We start from the raw sequence: 16,100 nt of genomic DNA, 5'->3' as shown, positions 1-16,100 counted from the left end.
CACATTAGTTCGTTTCATGTTTTTTAGATGTTGCTATTTTCCTCGTAAGTAAACTTCTTGACAGTTGTTTCAGAGTTTATCAATCCCTTGAGAGGTGGTTGGTCCATGCAACAAAGTCATCAATAAGTACTTACAAGTTACCGCTGGATAAAAGCGGAGACTTGTTCTTCCAAGTTATGTGTTGATAATCCAATGAAATGACCTTTGCAGAATAACAACAGCCAGTTGCGTCGTTCTTACTTAACACTAGTTCTCCTAATTATTAATGAACATCAGTTTCTCACTAAACACTCAAAATGACATACGTGTAGCCAATTTCCTTGAGAGTAAGCTGCACACAACCTTTCGCTTCGACGTTACGGCACAAACTGCGTGCTGCCGCAGTCATGTCAAATTGTTGCCCGCGTCCGAAACCCTGTCAGCGACTTATCATCTCCAAGCATCCTTTCTTAATCATTTTCAGTTTATAAACATTAATCTAACAAGATTCTGAAGGCATGAGAATCCATATTGTAAAAAATATGTCCGCATATATTTTTTTTTTCGTTGGAGAAATTCTACTTTATATGCGGATTTTCCTCGATTTGCATTGGCGTATTGGATACTTATCTAGTAAATGTCACCAGGGCCAAATATTGCACATTCATACCCTTTAAATGTGGGATGAACACACAAATAATACGATGCACATCTTCATACCCTGCTGACCTTACTACTCACCTCTCGTAGGACCGTAATACAACACGATAGGCAATATAAATCAAACCTGTGTGGTATCTAATTCATTCATAAAAGATTTTGCAAAACAAGTTCATATCTTCGTCTACGATTTGTCTGTGTTGCTGGGAAGAAATATTTATCCGATGAAATCTAAAAACGTAATTCTAAAATGCAACGCTTAAACAAAGTTAAATATTCAACAGGATATAACTCATTTCAACATATCTCCGTACATTCAAACTCATTCTTACACAGAAATCCATCGACAATAAACATAAGGTAAAAAGAAAAAGATTCATTTATCGTAAGACTGCAACTGTTTGAGCTAAATACGATCTCTCGCAGCAGCAGCACTTAATTTTTAACTCAACGGACGGGGAAAGTTTGAGGAAGTGACGTACTCTGGTAAATCTCCCTTGAAAGGAAAAAGTTATTTGTTCTGCTTAATAACAACTTCGTTCAAAAATATCGGATTTCTCATGAACATCTACTTGTTTGTGGGAAGGTTATTTGGTGGAGTCACGGTGAGATTACGAGCAAGTGACACTTGCTGTCTCGTGGAGAGTGAGGACTGAGTATCTAAATTTGTCAAAACATCCCTATATCTTCTAAGATTACAACTGCACACGGTTGACTTTTGTATACTTGCTGCAACAAGTATAATGTAGAAATTAAACCACTGTTCGAACATGCACTTCAAAATCTTTTCTGTTGTTAAAAGAAAAACTTTGTATATACAAGGACCAAAAAGCACAAATATGAGGAAGAAAAAATAAAATTACAGGATTAAGATTGATCTTGAAAAGGGGTATGAAATCTGTTACTGTGGACACCACTTAATAGTGATAAGGTTTGAATGAATTCCATAGAAAATTCTGTCATATACCAAGGCAGTTGTGAAGCTTCATGTTTTGAAACTGATCCAGTGAAAGGTCTTGTGCATGTTACAAAATAACATTTCATCTGCTATATTTGACTGAAAATGATCCTGTATTTCATGAATGCTTGTTGCAACACCTTCAGTAATATCCTCAATTCTGTTTCCTAAGCATTATCCCTGAACATTAAAAACTTTAAGAACTATATTCTGACCAACAACCCGTATTTTGCTAAATTCATATTTTTACTATAACACAACTGTGTTACTTTCCAGTGCACCGAGTTTCCTTTTATAGCAAACACTCCTCAAATTCTTCAGCATACCTTGTGTTTCCAGCAGAGAAGTGAACATTCCTTACCACTGGCACTTGCCATTTAATTCCATATCCCACTGAGTAATACGAATCCCTGGATGCTGGCTGTTAACATCAGATGTCACATGCCATCATCTGTTCTTTCCATTACCCTACCTTTGGTATATCATTTGCATAAAAACACCACCCTCAAGTACCTTCCATTTCGAAAGATCTAAATCTACACAAGCATCGAAAATGTTAACACCCTCTAACTCCCCTACCAAATGTATACATCAGATCTGTTACATATGCACTCTTGCCTTCAACTTAAAGCCATTCACTTGACCCACTGGTAATCATGGCAGTTAATATGTAGTGAAGGTGCTTGATTAATCATTGTCTTCAGTTGCACGAAAAAGCTGTGGACTGAATAAATGTATAATGAGGATAGTTGCAGAATATTAGATAAGGAACGGCATATGGCGCTGTATCAAGTCACTGGCAGAAATCTAGATAAAGTGAGTGAGGGTAGACTGCCTCCTTGCATGAGACTTGGGGAGCTAGTAACATGCAAGGAAACAATCCAACTCTCTCAAATGAATAAAAGAATGAAAATAATGGTTTTCTTTACACACATTTGCAAATAGACCAAATTTAAAATATGGAAGTACCGGAGAGATCAGCAGTGATGGTGACATTAAAATTATGGCTCCAATTACAAAAGGATATGAATTTCTGGGAAATCCAACCATAGGATGGGTAGGAGGATGTATGGATTATAATTTGCCCTCAGCCTATGAGTCGAAAAATTCAATCCTGCAGCAAGACAATGTTTGTGGAACATTATTCTCTTTGGTATTTGCAGTAACTATACGTAACAAAGGCTTGAATTAAGATAACTTTTCTGAAAGTGCCACTCTGTTGATGTGGGCTTTGGCTCAGAGGACACAAGTTATTATCACAATCTTTTTTCAACATAATTACATGAAAATAAGGATAATAAGATCCTTATCCTTCGAAATTACCATTGTTATTTTCAAGGTTTACAAGAAATTACACAGAAAAATAAAATCTCTTTATCACTGTTTAAAGAATATGTTTATGCATATTTTGCACATTACATAACAAATTTCACAAAATTTTCCCAACCCTTTGGGTAAAATGTTTTCAAGTAAAAAAACAACTTATCAATAGGTAGTCAATTGAGAAACTATCGTGATTGCATAATCATAGTAGCTACCATCAACTATTTTCATAACAATACTAAAAATGAGATCTGAATATGAGGAACTGTAAATATTGACAAGTGTCTTTTACTTCCACATGGTCAGTTGGGTACATACAACCTTATGTCTCACTTGAATGAATCCTTAACATTAGTTCATAGTGTTAATAACAACTAAGCCTTCTATGCATTACAGAACACCAAGCAGAGTCATATTCTCAACCTTACACAAAAAACTCCACTGTGGATGATAATTACTCCTCAAACATCCTCAACTTAAGTAACTTTAGCCCTCAGAAATACACATTGCATTTGTTCATCTCTGTTGCATTTAACCTTCTCTTTATCAACTTTTTCTATTATACATCTTGAGCTACCTGTTCTCTTTGATATTCCTACAGTAACATCATAGTAGGTTTTCATCCATATGCCTTTCTAGCAATTTATTCATATCTCAATCTCTCTAATTATTATTCTAAGTTGATTTTCTCCAAAATCCTACTATACTAAAAAACTTACCCATCTGTTTTTCTTTTTTTCATAAATGTTCGCTATTTCCCTGCATAAGCAAGGTAGCATCAAGAACAGATGATTGAACCTCTGAGAACAAAAGGTCCTCACTTGGTTCTTTCCCTTGTTCCTTCTTTTGGAAAGTTATACAAGAGGGGAAGATTTCCAGCCTTCTGCTCCAGCCCCTTTTAGGTTTCACAGCCATATATAAGAACTGGGAAATGTAATTCATCTTAAGGAATCTTTTCTTTCCCTGTTCCTAATCTGTAAGGATTTTCTTAATTTCAGTTTTCCTATAGTTATCAATATTCACCATTTAGCTTCTCTTAGAAATTTAATTCTACCTTTTCATTAATCAGCTTCTCAGATTTTACTCTCCCTCTCCTTTCACTCATATTACTATTTCCAGACCATGCTAACCCAAAACTATGCAATCTAGAAACACCACAATCATACATATTATAAACCTACACAACACAAACTACTATCAAATAATTTCTTACCAAAAACAGTCTTTCATGCTCTATCTTCTGTAAACTTCTACCATGTACATTTAAACATGTTTAAGATGTAAGAACCTATCTGCAATGTACCTACAAATATCCATGTAGTCATTTCCTATCTACTCCCCAAAATCCAAAAACCCACTTATAACTACCTCTTATGCTGTCTTTTCCCATCCACTCGAGCCATTAATGTGATCTTACAACTTAGCACTCTCATATTTCTAAAGAATCCCATCTCTAAACAAAGAATGCCTTTACCTAACAAATCTGCATCATTCACTCATTACCAATCATACAATGCCAAAGCTTCTTTCAGCCACACAGCACACACAAATTACCATAACTATAAACTCATATTCATGAGTTCTCATGCATTAAAGTCATGAAAATCCACACATTTCATCAAATGCAGATGCAGGTATGATGTCTATGTCTGATACTACATGTACTTTTAGGAGGAATGAATTAATCCATTCTTAGTAATTCCCAGTTCCAACCACAGAATAATCATTACCCTATACTCAATTGTAACATAAAAAATCTAACATATAATACAGAGTTCCTGAAAACCACAGCACAGCTTTTACCCTGAGTGTATGCACAGCACAATTATTACAAATAATTTTTTTTTTTTTTTTTTTTTTTTTTTTTTTTTTTTTTTTTTTTTTTTAATTTTCCAAAAGAAGGAACAGAGAAGGGGGCCAAGTGAGGATAATCCCTCAAAGGCCCAGTCCTCTGTTCTTAACGCTACCTCGCTAATGCGGGAAATGGCGAATAGTATGAAAGAAGAAGAAAAATATCAAAAACCTAAATACAGACTACTTGAGTTAGGTGTACATGGAAAAGTTTTATTAACGATGCCATTTTAATCAAGTGTTTGGTGATGAGAATATCATTCATCCAAATGACTAAAGGGTATCAAAGTGCATTCCACAATAATAAAAGTAAAGCATCTGATACATCACTCTACACAGCTGGGTGGCATTACCGGAAGTACCTTGAAACTCCATCACCGTGCAATATTTTTCTCACAAAACTGTGATCAACTTGACATGAATTTTGAAATATCATATATCACTGATTTTTTCAAATTTGATGGCTGTTTCCTGCATCAGCGAAAAAGCAATAGGAACAGAGGCCACACTTGATCACAATAATTTTCAAGCTATCATGTGTACTGTACAAAAATCACAACCAGGCACAATGTTCCTTATATATAAATGTAAATGAAATACTTGAAAAAAGACAAAATAAACATTTATTTATTATTTATTTTATTTTGCTTTGTCGCTGTCTCCCGCATTTGCGAGGTAGCGCAAGGAAACAAAATAAACATTCTTTCTTTTCTTTTAAACTATTCGCCATTTCCCGCGTTAGCGAGGTAGCGTTAAGAACAGAGGACTGAGCCTTTGTGGAATATCCTCACCTGGCCCCACTCTGTTCCTTCTTTTGGAAAAAAAAAAAAAAAAAATAAACATATCTCTAAATAAACATTTAGGTTTATAATATATGGCACATAAGCAACAAAATTTCAATATGAGAAATCATCTACAGTTCTTCATATTCAGTTTTAGTTCACAAATAACTTTTCTCAAAGCTTAATATTTCATTGCGTCTAGTAAAGCAACTGCAAGTAAATATTTGTATCCAGCTAAATGGAAAATAAATTTAGTGCTGTCGATGGACTAACCAGTGCATGTGAAGTGTCCTGTGGTAAACCACTGAAAGGCTTGTGGGGCCTGTTGTGGATAGGAAGCTGTGTGGTTTTGGTGCATTATAAATGACAGCTTGAGAATGAATGCGAGCTGATGCAGACTTTTCATCTGTTCCTAGCACAATCTCACTAATGCAGCAAACAGCAATCAAGTATGAAAAAAAAAACTGTACCATCATAATCAAGTAGCTGTCAACCCTTGCAGGAATGCAAGAGTACTATATAAATAACACTGAATTCTTAGGACAGGAAAATGTGTTACAAACATAAGAGAAGGCAGTTACAAATAAGAGATGAAGAGAATATAAGAACAGCAATAATCACACTGCTTAATAGATACAAGGCATTTAGATTTTTTCCTCAAGATGGCTTCAGATAAGTTTGTACATTAAAGTGGCACCTGAGGGTAGAAAACAAGAGACCTTTAAAATCATATTACTTAAATTTTCATAAAAATGAGGAATGGGAACTGAAATATAAGTAATTCAACATAGTGATGGGAACTCATTTTAATGGTTTGTACAAAAATGAAAATAAATGCAAAAACAAAATAGTATGAAAATCAGTAATGTGAGGTACATGGAAATCTATGAGCAGGAAAAAAACTACTATTAGCCAATTCTGGGACAAATACATCTAAGGACATTTAAGCTTGCAAGTCTTATCCATTCTTTTACACTATAAATAATACAAGCAAACCTAGCCTGCAAACAAATGATTTACTGACGATAAGTGACTTGCTACACAAGCAATGGTTTGCCATGTTGTCCAAACCCATCATTAGATGGGAGCACCTTAGTTGATGTGTGTACACTCAGCAGATGTTAGTGAGCAGCTGTGTAGATCAAGCTCATGGGGTGAGTGGGACAGCTGTACACTCCCACAGCTTGCCTTGTTTTAAGTTAATAAAAAGCCAAGATCAAATATGGTCTCTGAAGAGAAGCTACATACAGGGTGAAGGCTATTTATTCATTCTCTTACTAAGCATAAATTTCTTTTATGATAAGAGTAGTAAAGCCTAGACATTTCTGTGGATAAATTTAACAAGGATTATGGAAAAAAGATACCTCTCATAACAAAAAGGAACCTTTGTCTTGAAAACGGGAGGAAAATCTTGATGTGTTTAGGCCTATGAAGCCTGCAAAATCTAGATAATATTGGTCCCAAGTTTATGGCCTATATTGGTGCTACTTTGTAGAACTGCTGCATACCTAAGAATGAATGAACAGTCAGATATCAAATAATTACACTGGATATCAGAATGTCTTCAGACATTCTAATACTAAAAAACACTCATAAGGTGATATGAATATCTTTAAGTTTTGTATGAAAGGCTTAGCTAACCAGGGCCACTGACACCTGCAATTTCCCACTAAACATTCTGTCCTTTGCCACAATATTCATGCACATCAAATGCCAATTCCCAAGGGCAAGATGGCATGAAATAATAGTGGACAGTGGTAATGAATGATCAAGTTTTTAAAGTGACCTTTGAGAATATTTACCTTTGGATACTGAGTGAAGAATGGCATGGCACAGTGTAACAATAAATGAACTTCGGGTAGTAGAAAGGTATACAACTACTTCTGTGCTTCACATCACTATCATGGAGGTGTACTCCATGCCTCTATTGTGGTTATGGTATTTCATGATTCATTTTGATGTTCTATTTGATCTATACTTTGCTGACAAGCTAACAACACAGCATTGAAAAAATACAATAAACAGCTTTTGACATAAGTATGAAAAAGGTGCTTGACAAGATCCTCGTGGTGCCCAAATAGAAAGACCTGAAGCAAGTTGATGCCATATACTGGTTGGTTCAAACAATATGGTCAATCTATTTATGTTTTTCATGATGATGGTCGATTGCTTTTCATTAGTGATCAGACATAAGAAGTTTCTGGAGGTACTCATACCAACATTTTTTGGATAAACTATGTACTTCATTGTTCAAAATGATAAGAAATGAGGGCATACGTACCCTACTTTCATTGTTCAGCTCAGAAAACCTATAATATACATGGTGTTTATAAAGTCCTGGTACCCCTTCCCCCTTAATTTCCTTTTTCCTCTTACTTCAAACCATGATGTGTAACCTTAGCCTATTATGCAATCCAAGTTTATGGGAATCTTAATGAGGTGTTTGGGGCCAATGAACAGGCTGAGGCTCAACAAAGTTTCCAACACTACTCAACTGACTAGGAAGGAGTATAGATCTCTCATCCTGCAGCAACTCAATCTGGGGATCTGTCCAGGAGCAGGTGCTACAACAGTGCTATCATACAAGAGAGGAACTGAGAACATCCATGCATTTTGCATTTGCACTCACCTCTAGACAATAACACATACAGTGTCACACAATATATGGCAACACCTTTTGCTATTATGAATATAACTAAAAATATCTTAAGCAAAACATTTTCTATTACATGTAACAGGCAAGAAAATAATAAAAAAGGATAACTGAGGGGGAAGATGGCTTTGTATGCACCCTGTATAAATACATCAAATATATACTTAAAAATTTTCTCTAAAAAACATACTTGTTTCAATTATGAAATGTCCTACATTAAAATCTATTTCAAATAGGAAATACTTACAATATCTTTGTAAAACATCTCAACCTTCGGTGATTTTGAATATACCTTTATAAGAATAAAATGTTAATGATATGTGGAAGTTAACAGCCATAATACCTTTATAAAACAACAAAGCAATCTAAGCATTATCACCTCACTCTTCTGCTGGATCATATGACAGGTTTGTACTCAGCCACTTTTCAACTACTGAAACATCAGCATCACGCCTTTCAGCATAGTCCATGACCTGTAAGGGAACAGAAATATAAGCTGCCTGTTTTAATGTATCCTATATTTACCTTCCTACAGCACAGCACATAAACTCATTTAGGACCACCATCAAATATGATGAATTTCATTTCCCTTCACACACACTTTCACACTAGCATCTCTTTGAAATGCACCTTCCTTTCTCTGTCCTTTCATTGTTGCCTTCATTCTGTAAACAGTTCTTTTCATTTACATCAGTCATCTACACTCATGGCAGAGTTTCACAAAAATCTTTCCAAAGGACTAAATTTTATCTCAAACACTCATTTTTCCACCTATTCACTTCGCTTATTCTACATCTTCTTTTTATCATACTTCATCTCATTGAGTATCTTTTTTCATGAAATCCATTTGCTGATACTGCCTTGCTATTTTCTTTATTCTTTTCATCTCTAGTAACTCACCTCAACTTTCTCACTCTATCCATTTGTTTAACATCAAAACCTGATCTGAATAACCCATATGTGTCATCTGCTCTTGACACAATCTTGCTAGTGCGGGTAATGGCAACTATGTATGAAAAAAAAAACTTTGAAAGCTTTCTTTCCTTTTTTCCCCATTTAATATACTCTTCCTTACTACAACGGTGAAAATCTTAATTCCTATCTCATGACCCTTATACCTGAATCCAAGCTCTGATAAGGAAGGCAAGGGATTTATTTACTAACTTATCTACACAACTGATCACAGTTAAAAAAGCTTTCAAATGAATCTAAGCTTCTACTCTGGGAGGGTGTACATTTCAACAGCAAGGCAAAGCATATAGGGGATTTAAAAAACAAAATAAAATTGAATTTCTATGATTACTGACAGTACAACTATCAAATCAGTAACTTATACCACTCTTGGAAACATAATCTCTTGCAGTATATCGTTACTTTACAAATGCAATTATATCTACAAATGGATGTACTATCTGAGAACCATAAAAGATAAAATTTTTCTGAGTTTGCTGATTCAAAGCAATAGGATTTACCTGGTCCTTCTCCACTTTCCCAACAGAGAAGTAATGACTCTTTGGATTTGCAAAGTATAACCCTGAAACTGAGGCTGCAGGGGTCATAGCCAATGCTTCTGTCAGCCCAATGCCTGTCTGTTCTTCAACTCTCATAATGTCCCACATGGTCGTTTTTTCTTGGTGGTCAGGCTGGCTTGGGTATCCAGGGGCAGGTCGTATTCCCTTGGTAAAAATATTTACATTATACTTAACAAATGCACACCAAAGGCTGAAAACATCCTGAGTGAATACATGCAAAAATAAACTGGGGATGTTACACAGACAGCTGTAACACAAATATTGTTATTCTTTTATTATACTTGATTGCTGTTTCCAGCGTTAGCGAGGTAGCGCCGGGAAACAAAGAATGGCCCATCGACTCATATAAATATATATACATAAACACCTATACATGCACACATACATACATGTACATATCAACGTATACACATATACATGCATATACATATACATATATGCACATATACATATTCATATTTGCTATCCTTCATCCATTCCTGTCGCTACCCTGTCCAATAGGAAACAGCATTGCTACCCCCTGCTTCAGTGAGGTAGCGCCAAGAAAACAGACAAAAAAGGACACTCATTCACACTGTCTGTAGCTGTCATGTGTAATGCACTGAGACCACAGCTCCCTATCCACATCCAGGTCCCACAGACCTTTCCGTGGTTTACCCCAGACAATTCACATGCCCTAGTTCAGTCCACTGACAGCATGTCAACCCTGGTATACCACATCGTTCCAATTCACTCTATTCCTTGCACGCCTCTCACAAATATGAAGGCAGATATCAATATACAGTCTAAGTCATTACTATTAGCATTATCATTACCATTATAACCATTATCATTTTTTCTATCATTCATTGATATTATGATAATGCTGCCCTATGACTCATTTTATGAGGCTCCTGAAACAGGACCAAGGAAGTGTTGAACTCAGAATAAGAAGTTCCTTGATGATACTGTATTCCTTTCTGTCCATGGATACAGCCCTACCAAAGGTGACTTCTTGCTCCTGGTGCAACTACTTGGAGGCCAGAAAATGCTGGAAGGTGGCAGGCATGCAAGGGATAAAGTGCATTGGAGTGATAGGGTATACAGGGGACAATGTGCTGTCAGTGAGCTGAACCAGTCTATGAAGTAGTCGAGGGAACTATGGAAAGGTCTGTGTAGCTTGGTTGTGATAAGTGGGCTCTGGTTTTGGTGCAACATACACGACAGCTAGAGAATGGACGAAAGTGAATGAGGCCATTTCTTTGACTGTTCCCGGTGCTACTTTGCAAGAGATAGAGTGCGAGAGGATGTGGCCTTTTTCTTCCATTTCCTGGTGCTATCTCACTGATGCAGGGGATAGCAATGCTGTTTCCTGCGGGGTGGTGTGGTGCTAGGAATCGATGAAGGCGAGCAAGTATGAATATGTACACGTGTATATATGTATATGTATATGAGTGGACGGGTCTTTCTTTGTCAGTTTCCTGGCGCTACCTTGCTGATGCAGGAAGCAGCAATCAAGTACGAAAAAATATGTAAATAAGTATACATGCATAAGACTGAAATTTGTTTATAAAAATAAGCATGAATTAGTGATAGTGACAAAGTACTGGAGCTGGAGATCAGAAACTGTATAGGATCATTCAATGCCAGCAATGTTGGAACTGTTGGGATGGAACTAATCAAAGAAACTAATAGAATTTTAACTTCCCTGAAGAAACAATAGCAAGGAAGAAATGAGATCAAGGTAGACCTGAGTTTCATGAAATGCTGGTTGAAAAAGATACCTTCAAAGAATACCTTATGGTAAGGAGATGGTATGAAGAAATATCAGCAGTTTAATATCTATAGATACAAACTGATTTCAATAAATCCTACCTGATATCTGAGTTTGTGAAGGTCATTAGCTTCCAAGTATTCGTCATTAACATATCCCCAAAATTCCTTCCTCACCCTCTCATGGAGCTCTTCAGCAAAGGCTTCTGCCAATCTGTCAGCAATGGCCTTCACCAAAATTATACTAAAATCATCAAAATCCTCCTCAAACCTGTAAATATTCAAAGATTTAGGAACAAATCTGTTCTATATGTTTTTATCTGATATATTTTCTCCCTAACCAGGAGGCCTATACCATTTTTTTTATTCACTCCTGTACCTGCACTAAAAATACTCCTCCATATTAAAATCCCGCTTATTTACAAACTCATTAAGTTTGCCTTACCAAATGACACTCAGTCTGTTCTTCCTCTTGCATTTCAGCTCACTTATGTACAGTCTTCTTAACTTGATCCATGTACAAACATTTCCATAATAACTTTGAACTCTAACCTTACCTTTTTCAAGCACTCTTTTCATATGCCATAATGGGTATGTCAAGCTTCAAATGACTGAAAAACTTTTGTTGAAATAAAGTAAAACATTAAAAGGTTAACATTCACAGTTTTACATATGTATTTTTCTAGGATATATAACTTAATTAAGAAACTGCATGAAAACAAAGCAATGGACACTACATAAATTTGTGCAATACTTACTTATACATGACAGCTAGAGACTGAGTGCAAACGAATGTGGCCTTTGTAGTCTTTTCCTAGTGCTACCTCGCGCACATGCAGGGGGAGGGGGCTGTCATTTCATGTGTGGCGGGGTGGCAACGGGAACGAAAATGGGCAGACAGTATGAACTATGTAAGTTGAGATGTATAGGTGCGTGTGTGGACGTGTATGTATATAGATATGTATGTGGGTGGGTTGGGCCATTCTTTTGTCTGTTTCTTTGCACTACCTCGCTAACGCAGGAGACAGTGACAAAGTATAATAAAAATAAATAAATATACTTACTTAGAACATAAATCCTCAGTCCCAATACCTGCAGTCACAGCAAACATGCCAATGTAATCTTGAATTCCAGAATCTCTGGGGGCTATGAAGTCTGATAAGCAGCAGAATGGATCATTGCTCTCCTTTTCAGTCTGGGGATGCACAGAAATCATAAGGCATTAATTCCCCAAAGTCATGGGCATTACATCTCATTTGAACAAGGAACACCACTTCTGTACATTATTTTTGGTTCCAGACTCAAAATTACTCAACCCAACAAGCCAATTATGTGGAAAATAAATATCAATAAACATTACAGGTTTATTTGAAAAAGTATTGAAGGTTACTAAACCAAGGTTCAGATACAGGTACCTGTTGCCTCAGACCAAACAACTTGCCAATAACTTGTGTTCTTGACTCATCACTGTAAAGTTCTATATCATCCTCCACACTATTTGCAGGATAAAAGCCAATAATACCATGAGCCTTTAAGGATCCTTCTAAGATGATTCTTGACAAGAGCTTCTGAGCATCATCAAAAACACGTTTAGCTTCAGCTCCTGCCAGTTGGAAAAATTCATCAAACATACAAAAAGGTTTGGATGAACAGACGTCTTATTTTATACAACCTACCATGAATGCCAAATATGCACAAACAACTTTAAGGATGAGGCTAATTACACTGTTCTTTTACTCTGACACAGAGCTAAACAACAATTATGTGCATCAAGTTGAATGCTTTGAGTAAAGCATTCACACACTTGCTCATCAAACCTCTAACTACGTGTCACATTTAAAAAACTGACATTTACCTAAGTTCAAATGTATTTACATATCTACCTACAACCTTTACAGTTAATAAATGACAAATGAGCCTCTTGCAATCTTATGCCCGTCCTACAATTCTAGTTCTGTTTCAAACCCAGTGATTCAATGGCCGCTAAAAACTTCTGTCTGTCTGTCTTTCTCTCTCTCTATCTCTCCCCTACCCCAACTTTATTTTCAAAGGTGATGTCATAATTACATTTTAGTTTTTTGTCATCTCCGTTTTGTCCTTGGTTACCATCTGCAGACATCAGGACAGGGAACTGGCAAGGTTCCTGAAGCATTCCAGGTCTATATTTTGAGGAAGTCTACTGTTTTAGCTAGAGTACTGAAGTATAATCCCAATACATATACACTGGTATACCCATCATCTGCACCTAAAGATAAGATCACCTTGTACGACACAATGTTATCGTGTCATGCAACCAGAACAATAAACTAGCTACATAATCAATGTTAATCCATTCCTACTCAAAGCTGTCACATCATCCACTCTATTTAGTTGGGTCACTTTTGGCATAATGTTCTCCACTGCTTTTATGTGTCAATGTAATTTCTACTGTATGTGTATTCTTTGGTGTGTTTTGTCCTGTGAGATGTGCTGTGTTGTATTTTACTTCCTTTCATGTTTTAAGATTGTTTATAGAACAATGGTTGCTGGATGGATGGCAATATCAACTGCTTGGAGTTAGTTACCTTCCACAATAAAAATGGCATCTCACTTCACCCAGTACTTTTCTTTTTCATCCTTTTAAGGCATTGCAATCCTTTTATGAACTTTACAAAATGTAAATAAATGTAACACTATCTCTTAGCAGGTTAATAAGCAAAATTTGCCTACATCTACTAACAAACTTGGAAGCGAGTAAATATGGATATATGAATAAAATAACCAAAACAATTCATCTTAACTCAGGACAGGTTCCCATTTTCTACATAAAAGACGAAGAAACCTAAAACCACTGAACAATATAAGTAAGGACTCAGGATAAGAGAGTTTGATGTCGCAACCAAGATATACACAAGCTTACCTACAGTAGCATCCTTGAATATTTTTGGGTAACCTCGGTTGGGGTATTTGCCACGAAGCTGCCATACATCAAAGAATGGCTTCCAGTCAATGTAGGGTAATAATGTAGTCAGATCATAGTTCTTGAATACCTTTGTGCCGAAAAACTTTGGGACCACTGAAAATCAAGACAAAATGCTTCTGAGTATGTTATAGTATAAGTCAACACACACAGGGGCAAAAGTGACTGCTAAGAGCCACACAACAACCTTTGATGCATAGCAGGTGTATTCCTATATAACATCTTGAGTAACTGATAAGTTCGGCAGTCTCTCTTTCCTCGGTGCAGATTCCATGTTGCCTTTGAACACAGATATAGATCTTATAATAGTAACAAGGTCGAATGATTTAACAAAAACGAACACCGCATAGAGTACAGGAGAGGGTACCTCAGAGGAGATTTTGCTACGATGCAGGGTTTGTGCTCAGTGCTCATCACATATGTTGCTTGTGCATCAGTATTATTCTTGAGTGCCATGCACACTGAATAGCAGTCAATCTTGAATTCTACTAGAGCTGTCTAGTCTTCTTTTGGAGGTCTTTGTAATCACTGCCAGAAGTTTTATCATTCTGTCCGGCAAAACATGAGAAAGTATTTTCATCTGAATTTTCTTTTTTACTGGGCACTCAATCATTTGCATTCAGTGCCCTTCTGATATATTTCAGGGATTCTCATTTATCTAATCATTCTGTTCCCTCCACATTAGTATTTTTAGTTTTGAAACATTTTCTTTAATTTCTTATATTTGTTGCCATGCATTCATTATCACATATTTTTCTCTATTTTCTAGGCTGCATTGTTTAAGCTCTTTTAACCTTCTCCAATAGGCCATATGTTCCATTTCCTCAGTTTTACTTACAAATAGTTTCTGAATACTATGGAATTCATATTACATTTTGCTTTTCATATCCAAAAAGTCTATGCTTTTCAAACTTTCTTTGGCTTCGCTGCTTCTGAGTTCTCTAAGGCATGGCTTACTTCTCTACAAAAGCCTACTGCATTAGTTACTGATAGAATGATTTCTCCCTTTTACCCCATTAAGAGTATTGTCCCTTCGTGTTGTTCTATTGCCTACTTCGTGTTGTCCCTTCGTGTTGTTCTATTGCCTACTCTGTTTCTTCTCTCCATTTAAAATATTCTTTTTCAACCTCTAACTACATTCATTCTTATGATGATGATTCCATTCTACTTGCTACATCTCAACATCTTCCCCATCCACATTCTCACATTTGCTCTTACTTTCATGCCGATTCAGATGAGTACAACATCTAAGAATGGGGAAGCTGGAACCTGATTATATTCAATAGTGCAAAAATCCAATTTTTCATTATTTCTCTTTCTAAATCTGACTCAAACTTCTGAATGTCTGATATAATATTCTTCCATCTATAGATATCACTTTACATCACAGCTTCCATTGTAGTACTCCATATGTTGTAATAATTATTTCTTTTTTTTTCATACTATTCGCCATTTCCCGCATTAGCGAGGTAGCGTCAAGAACAGAGGACTGGACCTTTGAGGGAATATCCTCACCTGGCCCCCTTCTCTGTTCCTTCTTTTGGAAAAAAAAAAAAAGAGGGGAGGATTTCCAGCCCCCCCGCTCCCTTCGCTTTTAGTCGCCTTCTACGACACGCAGGGAATATGTGGGAAGTATTCTTTCTCCCATCCC

The 16,100-nt window shown here is 36.3% G+C and overlaps 2 protein-coding genes across 6 annotated transcripts in view; both read right to left on the bottom strand.

The window, feature by feature from the left end:
- The window catches only part of LOC139747564 (sphingomyelin phosphodiesterase-like), a 77,458-nt gene extending 77,063 nt beyond the window's left edge, over positions 1-395 (bottom strand). Inside the window, exon 1 of one of the 2 annotated variants that reach the window (XM_071659983.1) lies at positions 306-395. The gene's annotated coding sequence lies outside the window, so the exon portion shown is untranslated. Of the gene's footprint in view, positions 1-134 lie in introns of both variants that reach the window. The other variant, XM_071659982.1, reaches the window with a different exon arrangement.
- A 5,294-nt stretch (positions 396-5,689) lies between these two features.
- Positions 5,690-16,100, bottom strand: part of LOC139747542 (methionine synthase-like) — an 85,771-nt gene continuing 75,360 nt past the window's right edge. For 3 of the 4 annotated variants that reach the window (XM_071659949.1, XM_071659948.1, XM_071659946.1), the window contains exons 16-21: positions 14,390-14,545; positions 12,906-13,093; positions 12,555-12,685; positions 11,593-11,761; positions 9,679-9,882; positions 5,690-8,679 (exon numbers count right to left, since the gene is read on the bottom strand). In XM_071659949.1, coding sequence (XP_071516050.1) covers positions 8,587-8,679; positions 9,679-9,882; positions 11,593-11,761; positions 12,555-12,685; positions 12,906-13,093; positions 14,390-14,545 — 941 coding nt within the window. In that variant the 3' untranslated portion in view covers positions 5,690-8,586. The remainder of the gene's footprint in view (positions 8,680-9,678; positions 9,883-11,592; positions 11,762-12,554; positions 12,686-12,905; positions 13,094-14,389; positions 14,546-16,100) is intronic. The other variant, XM_071659947.1, reaches the window with a different exon arrangement.

The sequence above is a fragment of the Panulirus ornatus genome, chromosome 69 (genome assembly GCF_036320965.1).
Source record: "Panulirus ornatus isolate Po-2019 chromosome 69, ASM3632096v1, whole genome shotgun sequence".
Lineage (NCBI taxonomy): Eukaryota > Metazoa > Arthropoda > Malacostraca > Decapoda > Palinuridae > Panulirus > Panulirus ornatus.
The sequence above is the reverse complement of the archived record's forward strand: the minus strand, read 5'-3'. Positions and strand labels throughout refer to the sequence as shown.